The 19,020-nt window shown below is 45.8% G+C and overlaps 1 protein-coding gene and 1 pseudogene across 1 annotated transcript; one reads left to right on the plus strand and one right to left on the minus strand.

The window, feature by feature from the left end:
• Window positions 1-54: 54 nt before the first annotated feature.
• Window positions 55-1,445, plus strand: LOC118453639 (uncharacterized; annotated as a pseudogene).
• A 4,942-nt stretch (window positions 1,446-6,387) lies between these two features.
• macroh2a2 (macroH2A.2 histone) lies at window positions 6,388-18,666 on the minus strand. The gene is made up of 9 exons (XM_087836968.1): window positions 18,224-18,666; window positions 16,658-16,835; window positions 12,071-12,177; window positions 8,557-8,754; window positions 8,264-8,368; window positions 8,088-8,187; window positions 7,917-8,006; window positions 7,605-7,779; window positions 6,388-7,251 (listed from the first exon to the last, which is right to left on the minus strand). The coding sequence occupies exons 2-9, from the start codon at window positions 16,827-16,829 to the stop codon at window positions 7,086-7,088; spliced, it is 1,113 nt and encodes a 370-aa protein (XP_087693094.1). The 5' UTR covers window positions 16,830-16,835; window positions 18,224-18,666; the 3' UTR covers window positions 6,388-7,085.
• Between the last annotated feature and the right edge of the window lie 354 nt (window positions 18,667-19,020).

A 19,020-nucleotide genomic window follows, 5' to 3' on the forward strand; every position in this document is an offset into this window, starting at 1 on the left:
CGGACAACCATCCATCTAAAAGTAGCGAAGTAAGGTCTGAAAATCTACTGAAAAGTAAAAGGCCACAGGGAAAGCTAAAGGCTAGGCCTGAAACTCTGATTGTGGGTGACTCTGCCGTAAAGGATGTACAAAGGATGTGCGGTAAGAACACTAAAGTCTGCTTCCCTAAGGATATGGTCAACAACCTGAAGGAGAGAATTCTTCAAATTGCAGATGAATATCCAACTGTGACAAACATTGTTCTGCATACAGGGTCAAACGATGTGTCCAAACAACAGTCGGAGGTTCTGAAGTGGGACTTTACTGGATTATTAAATACTGTAAACTCTCTGAATGCAGCTGTATTCATCAGTGGACCTGTACCGCCCGTCAGAGGAGGAGACGAGAGATTCAGCAGGTTGTTTACACTGAATAAATGGCTCATATCAGCATGTACTGACCACTCAGTGCATTTTATCAACAACTTTAATATTTTTTGGGAACGCAGGCATCTGTTTAAAGCAAATGGATTTAATTTTAACAAGTCAGGGGTGAAACTGTTCACCTCCAACTTGTTTTATTCCATACGTCATCCATCTGTGCTTGGTGCCAAGGCTGAGATAAACGAGGAGTTATCTCATAAAGAGGAACAAACAGTACTCCAAGAACAGACAAAGCCCAGCAGAAACCTTGAGGAGGAGCTCCATCTGCCCCCACCCGGGAAGAGCCTCAGAAAGGAGAGACATCAGAGGCAAGAAGAGGGGTCCCTATTTGCCTCCAACTCTCTTAACAACACCAACGACCAGGACCAGGGACCACAATCTTCCCCAGTCCCCCAAACCCCTGACAGGCCATCACCCTCCTCCCCCTCCCTTTCTCCCTCCTCCCCACACCTGAAATTCACTGAGGAGATGATGGAGCGGGTCAATGCTGGGCTCAGATCTACCCCCTGGCCCAATCCCTTTTTGTCCCCCATAAACCCCCCACCAGAGCAGCCAAAGGTTCGCCATCGAGTCCCACCCTCAACAGAGCAATCGAAGTCACATTGCCCAGCCCCGCCCCCCCTTAGTTCCTCCTTACCACCTTCATGCCCTGTCTCCGCAGTCTGATGTCTGATGTGTGGAGGGTCCGGGCTGCGAGGATTATGGCAGTGGTGACTTTTCCCAGGAGAAGCTGGGACCCTGTTTACTAGAAGGTTTTGAAATTTCTGTACTTTTAGGTGACAGAAGGAGACATGTGGCCTGGTCAAAACACAGAGAGCTGCACTCTAAAAGATCTTTAAATATAGTAAACATACCTCGTGTGCCACAGACTGCTCCCAAACATGAGGGGACAAGTAATACCTCTAAAACACTTAAGTTGGCTTTATTAAACGTTAGATCTTTAGCTGGGAAAACATTTTTAATTAATGATTTAATCACTGAGCACAGCCTTGATTTTATGTTTTTAACTGAAACTTGGTTGGACCAAAGTAACAGCGGAGCTGTTCTCATCGAGACGACCCCTCCTAACTACAGTTTTATCAGTGAGGCCAGGGTGAGCAGGAGAGGAGGAGGGGTTGCTGTCTTATTTAATGAATCATTTCAATGTAAGCAGCTATCTCCTGGAAGTTTTCAGTCTTTTGAATATGTGGCTTTACAGCTGAAGGCCCCATCCAAAGTTGTGTTTCTTAATGTTTACAGGCCTCCCAAATACTGCACAGACTTTTTTAATGATCTCAGTGAACTGCTGTCTGTGATCTGTGTTGATTTCGACTGTGTAATTATTGCTGGGGATTTTAACATCCATGTGGACAACCCTCAGGATAAAGGGACTAAAGACCTGAGTAACACTCTGGGCAACTTTGGGCTGACTCAGCATGTAACAGAGCCCACACATAATAGAGGACACACTCTTGACCTGCTGATCTCCAAGGGCCTGAGCATTTCAAAGGTTACTGTGTCTGATGTGGGCCTGTCTGATCATTACTGTGTTTTCTTTGAAAGTAAAATCTCAGCCCACACAAATATATCAACAGCAGTGATCACAAAACGGTGTATAACTGAACACAGTAGTGAGATATTTAACCAGGTCTTCCCATTAACACCTGACCTGTCCAGAGGTTCAGTCAATGAGCTCGTCAATAGCTTCAATGCTAACATGTTAAATGTAATGGACACTATTGCTCCCATTAAGGTGAAGGTTATCTCTGGAAGGAAGAAGTCTCCATGGAGAAACTCCACACTAGTGAAAAATGAAAAAAGAGAGTGTAGGAAAGCTGAGCGCAGATGGAGAAAAACAAACCTCCAGGTTCATTATGACATCTATAAAGAGAAACTTCACAATTATAATTTACAACTGAGGAGTGCAAGGAGGTCCTACTTCTCTGACATCATCACCAAAAACAGTCATAACGCTCGGGTCTTATTTTCTACAGTTGACAGGCTAACAAACCCTCCTGTGTCAGTGGCAGCTGAACTTCATTCGACCATGGCCTGCAATGACTTCGCCAAATTCTTCACAGAAAAAATCCAAAAGATTAGAAAAGCAATTGGTACATCAACAGCAGATCCAGAATATGTACTGTGTCCACCGAAAAACTGTTTAAACACCATGAAACAGTTTCACCCGATTAACAGCAAAGACCTGGAGGACATCTTAGGTCAACTGAACTCCTCCTCTTGCTGTTTAGATGTCCTGCCAACAAGTTTTTTCAAAAAGGTCTCAAAGACTTTAGAGTCAGACCTGTTACAGATCGTCAATTTTTCTTTATTATCAGGTGTGTTTCCAGAATCACTAAAAACTCCTGTAATAAAACCTACACTAAAAAAGGACAATCTTGACAAGACACAAATGAACAACTACAGGCCGATCTCAAATCTCCCATTTTTAAGTAAGATCATTGAAAAAGCAGTTTCTCAACAGCTCAATTACTTCTTAAAACAGAATAACTGCTATGATGCCTTCCAGTCAGGTTTTAGACAGAACCACAGCACTGAAACTGCTCTGACCAAAGTGTTTAATGACATATGTCTGAATACAGACAGTGGAACAATGTCAGTCTTAGTTTTACTGGATCTCAGTGCAGCATTTGATACAGTTGACCACAACATATTACTCAAACGACTGGAGAACTGGGCAGGTCTTTCAGGAACTGTACTAAACTGGTTCAAAACATACTCAGAAAACAGGAAATACTTTGTATCAACAGGTAACTTCACATCTGAGCAGACAAGTATCACATGTGGAGTTCCCCAAGGTTCCATCTTGGGACCTCTTCTGTTTAACATTTACATGCTCCCACTGGCACAGATTATAAAGAACAACAAAATAAACTACCATAGCTATGCAGATGACACACAAATATATATCACAATGTCACCAGGAGACCGAGGCCCTGTACAGGCTCTTGGTAAATGCATTGAGGAAATTAATGACTGGTTGTGCCACAATTTTCTCCAGCTAAACAAAAACAAAACTGAGGTAATAGTCTTTGGCGCCAAAGAAAAACGATTACAGGTCACCAGAGAACTTCAGTCTATACACCTAAAAACCACAAACCAGGCGAGAAATTTGGGTGTAGTGATGGATGCAGACCTAAACTTAGAAAAACACATTAAGACAATAACAAAATCAGCTTACTATCACCTCAAGAATATTTCAAGGATAAAATATCTGATGTCTCAACAGGACCTGGAAAAACTAGTCCATGCATTCATCTTTAGTAGGCTTGATTACTGTAACAGCATCTTTACAGGTCTACCTAAAAAATCCGTCAGACAACTACAGCTCATTCAGAACTCTGCTGCTCGAGTCCTCACTAAGACAAAAAAAGTGGACCACATCAGTCCAGCTCTGAGGTCTTTACACTGGCTGCCTGTCTGTCAGAGGATCGACTTTAAAGTTCTGATGCTGGTCTATAAAGCTCTGAATGGTTTAGGACCAAAATACATCAGTGACCTCCTGACCCAGTATGAACCTTCCAGATCCCTCAGGTCATCTGGATCCGGTCTTTTATCAGTTCCCAGAGTCAGAACCAGACACGGAGAAGCCGCATTCAGCTTTTATGCTCCTTATATCTGGAACAAACTCCCAGAAAGCCTCCGATCAGCTGAAACACTCAGTTTATTTAAATCCAGGTTGAAGACTCACCTGTTCTCAGCTGCATTTGAATAAAGCACCAAATCCGCACTCAAAACTTACATTTTAACTACTGATTTTATCTACTGTTCTGATTTTATCTGTTTTGATTTTATATACTGTTTTGTTTGTTTGTTTGTTTGTTTGTTTGTTTGTTAATTAGTTTGTTTGTTTGCTTGTTTTAATCAATTTTAAATCATGCTTTTTATTTGTTTTTGTTTCTAATGTCTCTGTAAAGCACTTTGAATCACCTTGTTGTTGAATTGTGCTATACAAATAAACTTGCCTTGCCTTGCCTTGCCTATAAGTACGAGAAGTGCGGAAGTGAGAGGCTTGTGAAATGGGACGGTCTAGCCTTCGTTGCGCTGTTCAGGTTGCCTAGCAACCATGATACTAACCGCGAGAAACGTCTCATACAGCTTTGTTTGACAGAAATGAAGGAGAAAAATGTTTTGTTGGTCATATATTAGAGAGACATGGTAAACGAGAAAAGATGACTAAATATATATGTATCTATAAATGTAAATATATGTACACTAGTGATTAAATAAGAAAATCTTGAAAAGAAATATGACGGAGGGCAGATGGGATATTGCACAGGAATGAGCAGCAGAAAATTACAGTATTGCACTTTTTAAATATAAATATCAATAACATTAAAGTGAAGTGACCAGTTCAGATTAAACACCTGTGAAGCTGCAGCTTCTGAGTGTGTTGTGTGTGTTTAAGTGTTGTGGTTGAGGTGTCGTATGGCTTGATGGTAGAAACTGTTTTTGAGTCTTGTAGTCGAGCAGACAGACTCCTGTAACGTCTGCCAAGAGAAAATAAACATCAGATTTTTGTTTTTCTTTCAGCTGAGTTAACTTTGAACATCTGTCTGTGACGACACAGAGCTGCTGTTTGGCTTTTGTGAGTTTTTGAGGATGGAGGTGATCATTTCTGCCACTAAAGTAAAACTCCATCCATCAGGCAGAGATTTCATACCTGCTGATCTTTAATGTGGAGCCTGCAGTGGCAGGACTACAGCTTCACAGCAGAAGTTAGCGTGACGACTGTAAGAAGCACCTCTGTAGCACAGAAAACCGCGAATGGGTATGTACAGTAGTGCAATTCATCCTGATCGGTGATTGGTCAAAAGTCTAGAGTGAAAGGAGAGGCTTGTGATTGGTGGAAAATGTGCAATGAAGAAGTCTTCTTTTATTCATTCAGTCTGTTTTTCTCTTTATCAGGTGATGTTTCAGCTCCTTTATCCCACCTGACGCCTGGACTGCTGTCTGTGATCTTCAGCATGATCACAATGTGTTATTCATGTATTTTGACTGGTTTACAATGACAGTCAGCATTATCAGTGTATATTCCAATAAAAGCATCTAGTTTTTACTCCAACATCGATGAGGATTTTCTTTTGGCTCTTTTGAACCAACAGGTTGGAAAGTCTCCTGAAATTAAGCGCAATTAAAAATCAATTCCTTTCTTTTCTTCTGTGATTATTATGTGCAAAGACACAAGAGGAGTCTTTGAGGTTCTCCTGATGAGACAATGTAATTGTTTTACTTTTCTACTGGTAAAATCTGAAGGGTTATTCATGCCAGGACACTGTCATTTACAGACAGGCAAGAAATTAAAGGCATGCTCTGAACTCTTGACCCACACAGAGAGACATTGTTGCACTTTGCTGCGTGTTAGGCTTCACTCGTCAAAGGTAAAAGAGTTGTACAATCATTACAAAGTTGCTATGAGAGATCATGTTTGTCCTGTGACAAATAGACTGTTGATTATGAAAATGGCGTGATCATACACTGTGGCTTTCACAGTCACCTGATGTCAACCAAGACTATCTGGGGAAATTTGACTCACATAACAGATAATAGCTCTGTTAATGTTTCCTATTCCAGGAAACACTGAAGTTGTTGTGGAGGCATGTGTTGTACAAATACTTCCAAAACTTGTCTTTGCCTGCTTGTACACATTGCTTCTTTGGTTCAGGTCTGTTGTGTGTTTCCACATAGTTGTGTCTTCTAAACCTTTTGGCAGAGAATAACTTAATAAGAAAAAAACCCAAAAAAACACATGTTTAAGGCAGATTAAAGCCCAACTTAGGCATTCATTAAGTAAATCCACAATCTTCATCCCTGATCGATCGCTGTGGCACCACCACGTTTCATCTCAGCAGCGTCTCACAGTGGTCATTTGCGCTGAGCCGTGTACATTTTCCAGTATTCGTACTGGTGGTGACACCTGTGACCACAGCAGGTTTGACAGTTGGATGGACTACTCTGCACAACAAAATGAAATGATGCTAATTTATTTTGAGTCAAACTGTTCAACTGAGGAAAAATACTACAGAGACAAAGACATATACAACCAATATCTGTTGTAACTGTAACAAACACAGAGTCTTTGCAGTGTGCACTAGTAACAAACTTTAAAGGTCATTCAAGAATGAAGCCAAAGCAACCCAGATCAATTAGACAGAACTTCGGTAGAATCACAGATGAAGTTTTCTATCAAATGGCATTTCTAAAATCCAAAAAAGCCTCTTATATACACAGGGTGTACCGTGCCTCCAGCTGTGCTTCTACTTTAAAACAATATTGTGACAAATGAGAGGAGATGGTAAGAAGAGGTGCTGACGCTGAGCAGACCTCTGGTGTAAAACGCTTTTATTTCATAGCCACAGGTTTGGATTAGTAAACTAAATATATCAGAAAATACCGATGCTGCGAAAGAACTGTTACATTTGTACATGGATATAAAAACAGTGAAACGAGGAGCCAAGAGAGCGAACTCTACCCACTTAAATTATCTACGCTAGAAAGAAGACGACCGTTGAAGGAACAGAAATGTGAACAGCACTCCACACACAGATTTCTTCTTTAATCCACATGGAAAGCCCTACCGTGGGACCACCTACCTATACCAACAGTGACAAACAACAGTTAAAAAATAGCCCCAAACACACGCGCACGCACACACACCGGCCATCCTCATTTGGCCTCCAGCTTGGCCATTTCCTGAAGGTATATTCCGATGCTCTCGCTGTCAAACAGCACAAAGTAAATGTTTTTCAGAGAGGAGCTGGTGCAGGACACAAAGTGGTTGGAGATGGCCTTGAGGATGAGCTGAGCGGCGGTTTGCTTCGGGAATCCGTTCCTGTGGGAAACGGACAAATGAGAGTGAGGAAGACAAACGACAAAGCTGTTTGTGATGAAGAACAAACGGCAGAGCTACGGCTAAAACTGTGTCAGCAAACGTGTTGGGTCTGCAGGCTGACTTTGCTGCACCGATCAGTGGAGCTGGACGTGCACTGGAGCAGCTGCAGACCCACACTGTTAGCTGAGGCCCTGGGTGGGTGTGTCCTCCCACTGATACACAAGCTGAGATCAACGTTACTGTAACGGCGAGGTCGACAGCTACATGCTCATTTACTCATGTCTAACCAAAGGCGTCGCTGTCGGGGACCAATGAGACGCGTCTATGAGGCGACACTGTGTGATGGAGCTCACCGTCCAGCAGGCAGCGAGGGGAAAGCCACAGACTTGAGCTTCTTCTCCTCTGCTGCTGACAGGCAGTTCTTCACAGTCTTCTCCAGCTGGTCCTCGCACTTCTCTGAGCCCCACTGTGGGATGTTACAGTGGATGATGAAGCGGGCCGCCATGCCACTGGCCTGGCTCACTGCCACTGCAGGATGAAAGCATGTTAGGGTGACCACCGTCTGCGCCCAGTCTAACAGCTGATCTCTTTTGCATGTATCATGCTGCCTCAGCTACATCCTACTGTGGACGTGATTCAGTGGCTATGATGGCGCAGCTGCGTACCTGATGCTACCTCCAGAGGCCCTTGTGCTTTCCTCAGCTCCTTGACTCCTTCCAGGAACTCTCGACCTCCAGCTTTCTCCAGGGCGTTGCCTGAAAGACCAGCACAGCAGCCGCTCAGCACGAGGATGCGTGACAGAAACCAGACACGTCACATGACCCGGTGCTGCTTACCCACACCGTCTTTGAGGTCCAGCTCTGCATTGGTCGGGTTGATGATTCCCTCCACCTTGATTGTTCCAATTTTGCTCATTTCACTCTCTGTTAATGAAAGCTGTGGGTTCACAAAGACAAACAGCTGTTAGCAGTAACACAACGCGCTGTGACTCTCAGACTTTAACACGGCTTACTTTCTGCCCGAGGAACAGGCTCTTTGCTGACAGGATGGTGAATCCATCCCCGGGACCGTCTTCCACTGTGGAGTTTGATACAGCCTCTTTGTCATTGTCTGTGCTCTTTGCCACATGGAGAGAGAAACGTTCACTTAAATCAGCATTTAAGTTACCAAATGACTCTGGATCTTTCTCTAGTGCATGAAACCAGCTCTGGTTTGATTGAACAAACACAAATGTGCACAACACACGGCTGTTAACAGAAGAAGGGTTAGAGACTCATCGTCATCCTCAGGGATGGGCACACTGACCTTTGGCTTGCGCCCTCGTTTGCCTTTGACCTTTTTGAAGGTCTTGGTGGGCTTCTTGCTCTTCAAGCGCTCCTCCTGCTTGTCTGTCACAGACGCCTGGCTGTCCACTTTCACTCGGCCTCCCCTCTTCTTGGAGAGCAGCTCTGGGTGGATGCGAGGTAGGACCCCTCCGTTTGATATGGTCACTCCTCGCAGAAGCTGATGGAAGAAGCATTTTGATGAACTCATGATGTGAGGAAACATCTGTGCACGTGAGGGACCATGTGGTGACCTCCGTCTTTGAGGGTGATACAAAAATCGCTCCACAGCCGACAGGTGAATGCTGTTTAACACGCTGTAGTGACGGCTGCACTGTGAGAGAGATGCATGTATGTAGAGGTTTTTAACATGTGTGTGCCCATGGTGACAGAAAGCTTCATCATTTAAATGAATTATCATGAACGTTACCCTGCAAACAGACAGAGAAGAAGAACTGATGTAAAAAGACGTTCACTTGTTAGTAAAATATGAGAAGCTCATATAAGTCAGAGTGCGGCGCGTTGTGCACGCTCGGTCTGAGCAGCCGGAGGCTTCCCAGGCCAATGATGTAATCTCGTGTCCCAGGTCAGCCCTGGGGGAGCGTGCCCCGAACACCTCAGGGCGTGACCCCCTCTGCTGAGGAGCAGGAGCCCCTCTCCAACGAGGCCGGCCGCCTTTTGAAGGAAGCTGCATTCAAACAACTAAAAGGTCGGCCTGGATCAACAACTGCAGCGCCATCTGGTGGCAGATAGCTACATAACATTCAGGACACTGAGCAGCATCATCCTCAGCCTGTGAAGGAGGATGATGCAGCTCCAGACGCTTATTTCACATCTTATTCAGAATAATTAGATTCACTGTCGTCTGTGGGAGCTGCGATTGGTCGGTCTGCCGGGGATGATTTCACTCACTCAGATACAGCAACAGTGAAACATGAGCTGTGTCCCAAAGCGTCGGCTGATTCCTCCTGAGGACGCATTTGAAGGCCGATTATGTCACAGCGACTGTCCCACTTCATAGACAAATGCGTCCTCCATTTCCCCAGATTTGAAGGATGGGTCGGGTGTGTCCTTCGTGGCCCAACCTATCCCAGAATTCATAGCGCGGCCCAGCCAATTCCAGTTTTCAACAATGGCAGCCGCTACTAAGTTTTAAAATTACTCTTATTATTCTTTCTGGGTCACAAAATAAACCTTTAACATATTTTCAGGCGAGAATGTAGCTGTGTAAACTTCCAATAACTTCCACAGTAAACTGTGGGTGGCTGTAGCTCAGGAGGTAGAGCAGGTCATCTACTGATCGGAAGGTTGGTGGTTCGATCCCTGGCTTCCCCAGTCTGCATGCCAAATATCCTTGGGCAAGATACTAACCCCAAATTGCTCTCCGATGCATCCATCGGAGTATGAATGTGTGTGTGAATGTTACTTAGAAAGCACTTAGAAGAATGTGCTTGTGCGAATGGGTGTGAATGGGTTAATGTACAAGTTGTGTACAGCGCTTTGAGTGCTCAGAAAGAGTAGAAAAGCGCTATATAAGAACCAGTCCATTTACCATTTACCATTCAAATATCTGCCCAGTTTATCAAGACAAAGCATATTTGCAAAAGCGCTCCGACATTTTTGGAGACGTCTGTTACCCACCAGCTCGATAGCGAGCCAGCGGGTTCAATGGTCACTCGAGCCGGCGAGAACAGCGGACTCCCGCTTCATCGTTTTCAGACCCCCCGCGGTCTTTCGCTACTCAGGTTAAACATGATATACGTCACTCGGATAACTTAAAAATGTTATTGTTTGGCTTTTTTCAGTGTTTGATTTGTTCCTGAATAAATCGGTTTGGCTGAGATTAAAGTTATTAGATTAAATAAAACTTCATTAATCCATCGAGTGGGTTCCTCTGGGGTTTTCACACAGCTGAACGTCAAACAGAAGAATGATTGGTAAAGTAAATCCGTTGGGCTTTCTTGGCCTTTAGTCAATAACTCTGATGGCAAAAGAACCAAACGGGACATGTGGGACAAAAAAACAAACAAAAACTGATTAAACAGACGGTCGAGAGTTTACTCCAGTGTCCTGTTATATTTCAGATAACAAGGAGCAGACGGCCGAGTTTATTAAACTCCACCGAGACAGCGGTGACGTTAATCTGACCGTCGCACTTCCGGCCTTCTCGGTCTTCGAGGGACCCGGCCCACGTAGACTGCGAAGGCCGTGTCCTCTGAAGGATGCAGCCTAGGTTTGGGGACACATGGTGGCAGTGTGATGGACTGGAGCTGCTTTGCTGCTTCAGGACGAATCGCCACGATTGATAGAAGCATGAATTGTTGTCACGACTAAAATATCCTGAAGGAAAGTGTCCAGCTGTAAGTTTATGGCCTGAAGTTCAAGCATGCGCAGCAGCAAGTAAACCTCTAAATGGCTAAAAAGACAACAAACTAAATGATGTCAAAGGTCAGACTGAAATCAGACTGAGGCTCGACCTTCAACGGCTTCATACTCTGGAACCGTCCAGTGGGGCTGAACCACCACAGCTGCTGTGGCCAAAGGTTCGAATGTTAAGGTTTCCACACAGGCCAGCTGGTGTGGACAGCTCATTATTACAAACTGAAGTTTGTGTTTAGATGGGTCGTCTTCTTCTAATATTAACATTTGTTTTAAACACGTGTAACTCAACCAACCAGGGGTTGGTTACATCAGCAAGTATTTACGCTTCTCCTTGTTTGTCTGATGAGGCAGTCCTGAAAACACGCATTAACTTTTAAACGACCTTTAAGGTCAAACCTTCAATAAACTTTGGTAAAAGGTGTAAAACACGCTGGCCAGTTTGATGTGTTAGCGTCCACGTATGTGTCACGTATGTGTCACGTATGTGTCACGTATGTGTCACATATGTGTCACGTATGTGTCACGTATGCGTCATGTATGCGTCAGGTATGCGTCACGTATGTGTCAGGTATGTGTCACGTATGCGTCAGGTATGCGTCAGGTATGCGTCAGGTATGTGTCAGGTATGCGTCACGCATGTGTCACGCATGTGTCACGTATGTGTCACGTATGTGTCACGTATGTGTCACGTGTGTGTCAGGTATGTGTCAGGTATGTGTCACGCATGTGTCACGTATGTGTCAGGTATGCGTCAGGTATGCGTCAGGTATGCGTCACGTATGTGTCACGTATGTGTCACGCATGTGTCACGTATGTGTCAGGTATGTGTCAGGTATGCGTCACGTATGTGTCACGTATGTGTCACGCATGTGTCACGCATGTGTCACGTATGTGTCAGGTATGCGTCAGGTATGCGTCACGTATGTGTCACGTATGTGTCACGCATGTGTCACGTATGCGTCAGGTATGTGTCAGGTATGCATCACGTATGCGTCACGTATGCGTCACGTATGTGTCACGTGTGTGTCAGGTATGTGTCAGGTATGCGTCAGGTATGTGTCACGTGTGTGTCAGGTATGTTTCACGCATGTGTCACGTATGAAGCACTGTGTTACCTGGTTCAGCTCCTCGTCGTTGGCCACAGCCAGCTTGATGTGCCTCGGAGTTATTCGGCCTTTCTTGTTGTCCCGTGCTGCGTTTCCTGCCAACTCCAAAATCTCAGCTTGCAGGAGGAAACACACGGTGCACACTCATTAGACATATTTCAACACGTTTACTGTATTTTCCTTTAGTCAGCATGTAACAGAGTGTACTGGTGTGAAGCTACACGACTGCAGCAGTGAGTCTGTGTCTAACACTGATCCATTAAACTCATTTTGTTCCTATATGCTAATAACAGCATAATCACAGCTAACAACAGGTCAAATGAGCTGTTAGCAGCATTCGTGGATCTATAACACTTAATAAACTATATATTCTTCATGACAATAACCTCCACAAAGCTCTGATTGTGTATAAAACAGCTGTGGTTAGACGTGCACAGACATGAACACATCTGGTTCTTTTTCCAGCGTGTATATAAAACATCTTTCATTACTTTAGACAACAACAACGTGTTGAGACGTGGTAAAAGAGAAAGATGACTAAATATATATGTATCTATAAATATAAATATATGTACACTAGTGATTAAATAAGAAAAAGGGGGGTCAGATGGGATATTGCACAGGAATGAGCAGCAGAAAATTACAGTATTGCACTTTTAAATATAAATATCAATAACAATAAAGTGAAGTGACCAGTGCAGATTAAACACTTGTGAAGCTGCAGCTTCTGAGTGCTGTGTTGTGTGTGTTTAAGTGTTGTGGTTGAGGTGTCGTATGGTTGGTGGTAGAAACTGTTTTTAAGTCTTGTAGTCGAGCAGACAGACTCCTGTAACGTCTGCCAGATGGTAACAAGGAGAACAGCTGATGTGCTGGGTGGCTGTGGTCCTTGATGATGCTGTGTGCTTTACGGAGGCATCGCTGGAGGTAAATGTCCTGAATGGCAGGAAGCCTCGTGCCAGTGATGTGCTCTGCTGCCTTCACCCTCTGGAGTGATTTACGGCTGCTGGCAGAGCAGCTTCTGTACCAAACTGTGATGCAGCTCGTCAGCAAGCTCTCGATCGCACACCTGTAGAAATGTGAGGTGATGTTGGCGTTCATGCCAAACTTCCTCAGCCTCCTCAGGAAGTCGCTGGCGAGCTTTCCTGATAGCAGTGTCTGTGTGAAGGTCCAGGAGAAGTCCTCGGTGATGAAGCTGCTGACCCTTTCGACCTGGACGCCGTTGATGTGGATGGGCTGGTGCTCGCTGACTGGTCGTTTCTGGTAGTCCACTATCATCTCTCTAGTTTTGCTGATGTTGAGATTTAATCTAACCTTGTGTTTACATTTTATTTTGCTGTTGTTACTGTAATAACATGTAATATTATTATAGTTACACACCCACTGATGTCTAGATAAGTGTCCATCAGCAGGCTGGACCTCGTCAGCTTACTGTTAGCTTGCGTTATCAGTTCCTGCTCCGCAGCGTTCGGGATCCCTGCTGTGTTGGAACTATTATGTCCATGTTCCATCCATCTGGCTGTGATTCGAGGAGAAGTTGAAGAATATGGACGTCCCTCTCCGCCTATCCTTTCCGTGCCTGTAGCACTGACAGCCAAACAGCCCCAGAGCATGATGCTACCACCATGCTTGACCTTTGGTGTTCAGGTTTGCAAAGCCTCGACTCCTGCAGGATGACCTCTCTCACTAAGGCCAAACATTTTTCAGGAGGCACGTGGCTCCTGGTCACGGCAGGCTTGATGTTTCCTGGGTTGTTCCCGAACACCCTAACCTCGTTATCTGAGAGCGACAGTTACCCTGGCAAAGTGGCTGCACATCGGAGTAACTGTCTGAACTGCTTATCTTGGAGCCCGCAGGTGAAATGGCTGCTTCCCAACGAGTCTGCTCGCAGGGCTTCACTGAACTGCATGACAGTCACAACAGTGTGAGGAGTGCCACAGTCACATGAGGTTTCCCACTTCACGGCAGCAGCATGTGCTAAACGGACCGATTCTTACATAGCTTCTCCCAGAGTCCTCAACATGCCACATCCACACCAGCTACCATCCACACCAACCACCATCCACACACATCCACACCAGCTACCATCCACACACATCCACACACATCCACACCAACCACCATCCACACACATCCACACCAGCTACCATCCACACACATCCACACCAACTACCATCCACACCAACCACCATCCACACACATCCACACCAGCTACCATCCACACACATCCACACCAGCTACCATCCACACACATCCACACCAGCTACCATCCACACACATCCACACCAACCACCATCCACACACATCCACACCAACCACCATCCACACACATCCACACCAACCACCATCCACACACATCCACACCAACCACCATCCACACACATCCACACCAACCACCATCCACACACATCCACACCAACTACCATCCACACACATCCACACCAACCACCATCCACACACATCCACACCAGCTACCATCCACACACATCCACACCAACCACCATCCACACACATCCACACCAACCACCATCCACACACATCCACACCAACTACCATCCACACACATCCACACCAGCTACCATCCACACCAGCTACCATCCACACACATCCACACCAGCTACCATCCACACACATCCACACCAACTACCATCCACACCAGCTACCATCCACACACATCCACACCAACTACCATCCACACACATCCACACCAACTACCATCCACACCAGCTACCATCCACACACATCCACACCAACCACCATCCACACACATCCACACCAACTACCATCCACACCAGCTACCATCCACACACATCCACACCAACTACCATCCACACACATCCACACCAGCTACCATCCACACACATCCACACCAACTACCATCCACACTCATCCACACCAGCTACCATCCACACACATCCACACCAACCACCATCCACACACATCCACACCAACCACCATCCACACACATCCACACCAACCACCATCCACACACATCCACACCAACTACCATCCACACACATCCACACCAACTACCATCCACACACATCCACACCAGCTACCATCCACACTCATCCACACCAGCTACCATCCACACACATCCACACCAACCACCATCCACACACATCCACACCAACCACCATCCACACACATCCACACCAACCACCATCCACACACATCCACACCAACTACCATCCACACACATCCACACCAGCTACCATCCACACCAGCTACCATCCACACACATCCACACCAACTACCATCCACACTCATCCACACCAGCTACCATCCACACACATCCACACCAGCTACCATCCACACCAGCTACCATCCACACCAGCTACCATCCACACCAGCTACCATCCACACACATCCACACACATCCACACACACACACTCTGATGACGCATCGCAGAGTAACTCGGGTGAGTATCAAGGATATTTGGCGTGCAGCCTGGGGCAGTCAGGGATTGAACCACCAACCTTCTGATCAGTAGATGACCTGGCTCCTCTACCTCCTGAGCTACAGCCACCCATATGTCATATCCTGTCACATGTCTGTTGGCCACACCCACCAGTCTATCTAACAGTCTTTGGCCTGGTAGACGTTTCTGTCTAAAACACTGAGAACAAAGAAGCTTTCAGCTGATTCCTGTGCAGTATAAATGTGTGTTTGGTGTTTCTCTACATCTCCTTATCTCAAACAGAAACACTGAGATCTTGATGCATTGGAGATGTAAGATGTTAGTCCTGTGTTTTGATCCTTCATTGTCATTTTTGCTTCATATGTTTTTGGTTGTCTGTCTTTTGTTCTCATTTGGACGTATGGAAACAGTCATCCGTTCATCCTCCATGCTTTCAGTCCACCGAGTCGTCTCTGGTACAAACACACTGTTTGGAGCAGCCGTCAACATCCTGTGTTTAAATACTATCAGATGTCATGTGACCACCCCAGCTGTGTGCTATGATGCACCTGTAAACATGACTGTAGCATGTGCTGTATGTCCCTCCAAAGGTTTCATAACATATAAATTACAGTCCAATTATTTTCAGTCATTTTTATTTCAAACCTAAATTTGATTGAAAGAACATTTCAACATGTGTCAGATTAAACGTGTGAAACATTTCCTGTTTTACAGGCTCCTCCCATATTCAGCAGTGAGTCACCACAGCAGGTAGCATCACACATTTGATCTGACAAAGTTTCATCCTCCTCCGGGATTTCCTCCAACAAACACATTTAAAGCTCGCATCATGTTTCAAAGAAGCTGAGACGAAAAGGCTGTAAAGATACAGAATTACATTAGTTGTTTACAGGACACAGAGGGACTGTCTTTGACCTCATCCAGACCCAGTGAGGTTAAAAACGTTTAGCTTTAGTTAACGTTCATTAATGTTGAGTCAGAAATGCATCAGAACTGTGAGCTGTTCTTTGGAGTCAGTCTGCCTCTGTAAGTTTTACAGGTTAAATGTCCATCATACATATATACCCACATAAGGGATTATCAAAGTACTCTGAGTGTTGCAGAAATTATGTACTGATCCCTTAGACATGCCACAGCACACTGGACACACTCACATGCTCTCGTGTATTAAACTTACCTGCCAGGTACTCAATGACAGCTGCCATGTACACAGGAGCCCCCATGCCAATGCGATATTTGTGCGTGCCGATGCGCAGATACCGCATCATGCGCCCCACTGGGAAGATGACGCCTGCCCTGGCTGAACGGGACAGCTTGGTGGCCTTCTTCTTTCCTCCTCTGGCTGACATGTTTGTCTGGACACAGTGCGACAACAGCCAGTGACTCACACAAACATGCTAACAATAATGAAACTTGTTAGCAGGATGCTCGGTTCTTCTAAACTGTACTAAATAAATACGTGTGTCCTCACAATTTCCACAACACTCAGCCGCAGTGCAGCCAGATCAGTGCAGTGGCAGGTAAATAACCCCTTCATCATCCCGATGACACGTTTTAACTGTAAATGAATGCACTGTTTGATAGCCACTGCCAACTTAGCATCACAAATTAATTAGCGTGACTTTGGGGAGAAAGCTGGAGGCCCAGCAGAAACACAGGGAACACAGAGAACATGAAACTCCACCCTGTGCAGGCAGATGGCCCCGCCCCTCCCTGAGCCCGGTTCTTCTTCCTGTTAAAAGGGAGTTCTTCCTTCCCACTGTTGCCAAACCGCTTGCTCACAGGGGGTCATATGATTGTTGGGTTTTCTGTGTTATTGTAGGGTCTACCTTACAACATAAAGCACCTTGTTGTTGTGATTTGATGCTGTACAAATAAAACTAATTGAATTAAACAGAGTTCAATGGAAACTGTACATTAATGTATATTAATGATTCAATCAGAAACAGCGAGTTATTATTTGACAGCTTTTCGAGCATCATGTGTCCACAGCTGTCGCCACATACACGACGCTCAGGTGAGAACATTGTTTGTGACGTCAGCCAGGTGCTGGTGGAGACGCAGTCCCCGCGTGAACACTTTAGCTGCGTGTGCTTTCATTGCACATTCTTTTACACGTGTGGCTGTGTGTGCGTGGTGTCATAATGAAGGGCACAGTGTTTGTTTTCCACGCCACGCTACTCGGAAAGGTTATCGATATGCTGCGGCCTGCATCCGCGCCGCTGGAGTCCACGCACATCGTGCCCACGTATGTACAAACAGCATCACGTCGCTGGTGTTAATAGTGTGGATAGTGTACGTGCGTGTAGTGTACACGGAGAAAGAAGGGACGCGACCTCAGCGTGCAGGCTAACGTTACTGTACCGAGCTAGGTCGGAGCCCGGCAGGCGACACCTTTACGGCGTCGCCACAAAAGCCTCACTTTGACGGCTGGCTCACGGAAAGTGTCGGAGCCGGCTTCGCTCCCACTGAGAAGTGTTTTTATCGCTCCACGGACACGCAGTCAGCGTGAACACGAAGCTACGAGCGGACGTTAGCTAGGTCAGTCGGCACCATGTAGCAGCGTTTAACGGCTCCGCGCACATCCCGAGTTACCGACACAGACATGAACCTGAACGAGCCTTTTCTCCACAGACCCACCCGCCCCTTCGTTTTCCACGGAGGCTCCGACACACGGGAAGTAGCGCGTCCCCGTCGATCCGGATATGCGCCGTGAAACATCAAATAAAGCCCAAGTTTCTACCTGTTTTTCTAACGTCAATCCGCGCGAACTTGTGACGCTCCTGTGCAGCAGCAGACGGGCCGTGTTGTTTCGCCGTCCTTGTGCCTAATAATCCTGGCTCCAGACCTCAGGAAAAAATCCCACAGTGCAAGCAGGAACAGCGTAGTCTGGTCGGAGGCTGGCTCTGTGCTACTGATGCTGCAAAGGGGAAAAATTCAGCAGAGGGAAAATCCTGCAAAACGCCCCCCGACAGCTTTAACGGAGATAAACGAACACAATGCAAAGTAACTGCTGGTAAAATCCACATTAGCCCAAATAAATAGCTCACAGCCTAAAACGGCACCACAACAGGCCTGTGAGTGTGTTTACTGCATATCCCTGCGTTTGTTAGCCAAAGAGTGAAGGCTGTGAGTCCAAAGTGGAATGAAACAGGAAGTGGACATCTGTCCCTAAGCATCCAGACTGGAGGTGTGAGACTCAGGCAGATAATCCTGGAGACATCACAACAGTCAGTCAGATCATTTAGCTGTAGCTCAGGAGGTGGAGCAGGTCACCTACTGACTGGAAGGTTGGAGGTTCGATCCCCGACTCCTGCAGTCTGCAAGTATCCCTGACCAAGATACTAACTCCAAGCTGCTCTCCGATGCGTCCATCGGAGTGTGAATGTCGTTAGAAAAGCACTCAGTTTAGAGTCAGTGTGATTGGGTGTTAATGTGGCCTGTTGTATACAGTGCTTTGAGTCCTCTGGGAGAGTAGAAAAGCGCTGTATAAGAATCCATTTACCATCATTTGAGTCCATCTTTAATTGACACGAGCCA

This window comes from Neolamprologus brichardi, unplaced genomic scaffold (assembly GCF_056152115.1).
Source record: "Neolamprologus brichardi isolate AB-2024 unplaced genomic scaffold, ASM5615211v1 NODE_ptg000032l+_length_1147064_cov_1, whole genome shotgun sequence".
Taxonomy (NCBI): domain Eukaryota; kingdom Metazoa; phylum Chordata; class Actinopteri; order Cichliformes; family Cichlidae; genus Neolamprologus; species Neolamprologus brichardi.